Here is a 5,006-nt window from a genome sequence, read left to right on the forward strand (position 1 = left end):
TTTCAAGGTTTTACTGCTAACCTACAAAGCATTACATGGGCTTGCTCCTCCCTATCTTTCTGATTTGGTCCTGCTGTACATACCTACATGTACGCTACAGTCACAAGACACAGGCCTCCTTATTGTCCCTAGAATTTCTAAGCAAACAGCTGGAGGCAGGGCTTTCTCCTATAGAGCTCCATTTTTATGGAATAGTCTGCCTATCCATGTGTCAGACGGCGAATCGGTCTCGACCATTAAGTCTTTACTGAAGACTCATCTCTTCAGTGGGTCATATGATTGAGTGTAGTCTGGCCCAGGGGTGTGAAGGTGAACAGAAAGGCACTGGAGCGACTAACCGCCCTTGCTATCTCTGACTGGCCGGCTCCCCTCTCTCCACTGGGATTCTCTGCCTCTAACCCTATTACGGGGGCTGAGTCACTGGCTTATTGGTGCTCTTCTATACTGTCCCTTTGGCGTCATTTGAGTGGGTTGAGTCACTGATGTGATCTTCCTGTCGGTGTTGACACCCCCCTTGGGTTTGTGCTGTGGGGGAGATCTTCGTGGGCTATGCTCAGCCTTGTCTCAGGGTAGTATGTTGGTGGTTTGAAGATATCCCTGTAGTGGTGTGGGGGCTGTGCTTTGGCAAAGTGGTTGGGGTTATATCCTGCCTGATTGGCCCTGTCCGGTGGTATCGTCAGACGGGGCCACAGTGTCTCCTGACCCCTCCTGTCTCAGCCTCCAGTATTTATGCTGCAATAGTTTACGTGTTGGGAGGCTAGGGTCAGTCTGTTATATCTGGAGTTTCCTGTCTTATCTGGTGTCCTATGTGAATTGAAGTATGCTCCCTCTAATTCTCTCTCCTTCCTCCCCTCCTGGAGGACCTGAGCCCTGGGACCATGCCTCAGAACTACCTGGCCTGATGACTCCTTGCTGTCCCCAGTGCAACTGCTCGTGCTGCTGCTCCAGTTACAACTGTTCTGCCTGCGGCTATGGAAACCCGATTTGTTCACCTGACGTGCTACCATGTCCCGGACCTGCTGTTTCGACTCTCTCTCTACCGCACCTGCTGTCTCTAACTCTGAATGCTTGGCTATGAAAAACCAACTGACATTTACTCCTGAGGTACTGACCTGTTGCACCCTCTACAACCACTGATTATTATTATTTGACCCTGCTGGTCATCTATGAACGTTTGACACTCTTGGCCATGTACTGTTATAATCTCAATCTGGCACAGCCAGAAGAGGACTGGCCACCCCTCGGAGCCTGGTTCCTCTCTAGGTTTCTTCCTAGGTTCCTGCCTTTCTAGGGAGTTTTTCCAAGTCACTGTGCGTATACAACTGCATTGCTTGCTGTTTGGGGTTTTAGGCTGGCTTTCAATATAGCACTGTGACATCGGCTGATGTAAAAAGGGCTTTATAAATACATTTGATTGACTATATAAGGGTATATAAGGGTATTATAACAGGCTTTTATTAGTCTCTTAGCCAATTGTGACACACGCCAATATGACTTGTAATAATATATGTTTAATTAAATAGGCCTTATAAAGCTTGTGCAGGGCATTTAAACAGTCCTTATAAAGCTTATACAGGGCATTTAAACAATCCTTATGAAGCTTATAAAGGGGATTTAAACAGTCCTTATGAAGCTTATACAGGGCATTTAAACCATCCTTATTAAGCTTATAAAGGGGATTTAAACAGTCCTTATGAAGCTTATACAGGGCATTTAAACCATCCTTATTAAGCTTATACAGGGCATTTAAACAGTCCTTATAAAGCTTATACAGAGCATTTAAACAATCCTTATGAAGCCTATACAGGGCATTTAAACAGTCCTTATGAAGCTTATACAGGGCATTTAAACCGTCCTTATTAAGCTTATACAGGGCATTTAAACAGTCCTTATGAAGCTTATACAGGGCATTTAAACCATCCTTATTAAGCTTATAAAGGGGATTTAAACAGTCCTTATGAAGCTTATACAGGGCATTTAAACCATCCTTATTAAGCTTATAAAGGGGATTTAAACAGTCCTTATGAAGCTTATACAGGGCATTTAAACCATCCTTATTAAGCTTATAAAGGGGATTTAAACAGTCCTTATGAAGCTTATACAGGGCATTTAAACAGTCCTTATTAAGCTTATAAAGGGAATTTGAATGTGTTCGGTGGCATGGTAGAGCTTTAAAACAAAACACTGACAGCACTATGACACATCTAGGCCACAGTATGCCGGCATAGAGCGGAGCTGCTGCTGACTACAAATGATCTAACAATCAGTTAAGGCAATAGGAAAGATACCAATCAATAAGCTTGTCACTTATTGAAGAGAAGAAACAACAATGAAGCGAGTTTCGATTTATTTGTTTCTCAAGTTCTCTTTTCTCTTGAGTATTATGTGGATAATGAGGAAAGCGCTCACTGGAGAAGCATAATGGAATTGATAGTGGCATTTTAAACATGTTTAAAAGTTCCTAGATCATAATTCCTATTAAGTTATTAAACATATTTGAGGTAATCATTCTATACAGATAACCAATCACACATGGTCTTTGTTCTGTAGGCTATAAAAGCGTAAAATTCAGCACAGCAATGAAAATATATTGTTATACTGTAGTCTCCACTCTGAGACATTTGCATACAACTTATATAAAAAGGTTTAAAAATCAAATAAAAATAATTTACACAATTACCTCTTCATTTCATATGAAACTTGAATCACAGATATTATCATAATTAGCACCCATTCTTATAGCCTCTTAATTTCATACAAGGGGTTTGTATTGACACAACAATACATAGGGCCTACATGCTCACCACACAGATATCTTAATCATGCTAAAACATTCATATAAATACATAATGTAGACAGTTTTTTAAAACTTGTCAAAACACGTTTAAAACACTTTCAGCTGTCCAAGCTGTTTGCAGGGTAGTGGTTTCAATGAGGAGGGTATGGGAAGCTCATCTAGGCTGTCAGGGAACTGCTCTGGTGGAAGCTGCCTCAGAATTGTTTGCATAGCCATGAGAAACAGTGGAGCTGGCTTCTGTCCAACGAGGTATTTGAATTTGTCCTCACCTAGGACTTTGGACCAACAAACTGGGTCTCCTTCGAGCGCACTCTTCATTTTGAAACGAATCTCTGGCATAAACATTAACAAGTTGTCAAGACACAGCTTTTTGGGCCCAATGTTCACTTTGGAGTCCCACAGCTGTTCCAAAATGACATCCAATGGCGTCATACCGTTTTGATCTTCTGCCTGTGGCGAGGCGCCGTTGCCCAACAACAGAATAACGGACTCTGAGCGCAGGAGCTCACAGGCCAGATGCAATGGAGTTTTACCGTCCTCCATGTGAAAACATCCGCCTCGGTTCATATATGACCGCAGACTAGGTAGTCGATGCGCTTCTTGCAATATGAGACCTAGTATGTCCCGTCTGTCATATCTGACAGCCATCGCCAAATGCGGGGCCGATGATGGACAGCAGCAAAAGCGCTCGCCGGGCATGGCCAGTGCTTCATCGGTGTAATGACTGAGCAAGTATTGAGCGTAGGCTTGGTGGTCATGTACGATAGCGTACAGCAATGCCTCCGAGGGAGTGTAGGATCTCTGGCTGGCGTCTTCCTCCCAGTAAAAAGTCTCCATTGTCCGCATGTCCTCCAACATCCAAACAGGCTTTAGATCTCGCACGGCCTGATAGAAGAGAAAAGATTGGTATTTTCGCTGTTTGCATTTCTCGTCCGTATGGAGTCTACCATTGTTCGTAGCCGACGTAGACATGATGATCTGAGGTCCGATTGCTTTACTAATGCCCCTCGTTCGTGTCCTTCAATGAGACCGCAGTTCATGCATATGCTATTTATAAAACATAAAATCGCACATACTGTCCATGGTAGCCTACTAGGTTAAAATACTTATATTGTTTGTATGTAGGCCGGACTATTCTAATACTTCGAACTATTATAATATACACGTTCAAGCACACACGCAGGATTAGCCTACATTCACACACATCGGCTACAGGACCCCCATTTCACAGCAACCGCCCCCAACACACATCTGAACTGGGAGTGGGATTTCCCTCCGCAGTACAGTGCTACTACGCAGGCGCCTGGATCTAATATTTTAACCAAATGTTCTCTGAATTAAATCGTAAAGAGGAAAGAATATGTAGGCAATAAAAATATGTTGAAGGCAAACAAAGGTATGTCAATTGGTATTGGTATGTTATGCAGATCACATTTACCACCCTCCTCCATGACCTCTTCAATGAATATCCTATACCTTATGAACAGGGTATGAAAACCATGATCAAAACCGTTTTTTCCATTCACATTCACCACAAATACCAAGGTATGAATACTGTTGTGTGCATGTTTTGTTGATCATCTGTATAATTACTATTTTTTGGATTCACAGAGTTCACCCTCTCTACAACTCTGATGAATATAACAGGAAACCTGTTCGATCACAATGCCCTGCAAAATCATTCTGACTATGGATACGGAGAACATCAACACACCAGAGGACTTGAGGCTCTGCAGGAAGTTTACCTCATATTTCGATTTTTTAATTATGCTTTGCCACTAAAATCATAATAAACACTGAGAACTAAAATATTGGGTTATTGTTATGCGTATTATTATTATTAATAATAATAATATGAAAAAATATATAGGGAGGGGGTATTATTTAAAAAAAATGATTAACCCCAAAAGGTTATTCAAAAGGTTCTTCGAGGAAGCATTAAAACGGGTTCTTTAACAAACCCTTTTAAATGGTTCCTCGAAGAACTTATAGGGGTTCCCCCACAGTTTCAATTTAAAGAACCCCTAAAGGTTACTACAGGAACCTATTCTTTTTATAAACAATAAAAACATAGAAACATCAGGTCTACAGTTTTGTTCTAGACCAATGACATCATCACTTCAGAAATCTTAACAAAAGTTTGTAGTTTGGATTTTCTTAAACAATAGGTCTAATTGAAAAACTTGCAGAACTGACCCATTCAGTCCAA

General features: G+C 41.6%; 1 protein-coding gene across 1 annotated transcript; it reads right to left on the minus strand.

Annotated features, from left to right (window-relative positions):
- Positions 1–1,433: 1,433 nt before the first annotated feature.
- On the minus strand, positions 1,434–4,063 carry zgc:112001 (uncharacterized protein LOC550384 homolog). Its single transcript, XM_024378715.2, has one exon. The coding sequence runs from the start codon at positions 3,767–3,769 to the stop codon at positions 2,885–2,887; it is 885 nt and encodes a 294-aa protein (XP_024234483.1). The 5' UTR covers positions 3,770–4,063; the 3' UTR covers positions 1,434–2,884.
- Between the last annotated feature and the right edge of the window lie 943 nt (positions 4,064–5,006).

The sequence above is a fragment of the Oncorhynchus tshawytscha genome, linkage group LG18, assembly GCF_018296145.1.
Source record: "Oncorhynchus tshawytscha isolate Ot180627B linkage group LG18, Otsh_v2.0, whole genome shotgun sequence".
NCBI lineage: Eukaryota > Metazoa > Chordata > Actinopteri > Salmoniformes > Salmonidae > Oncorhynchus > Oncorhynchus tshawytscha.

Bases quoted from the DNA above. Each gene is read 5' to 3' on its own strand.
- zgc:112001 (XM_024378715.2), bottom strand. From the start codon at position 3,769: ATGTCTACGTCGGCTACGAACAATGGTAGACTCCATACGGACGAGAAA.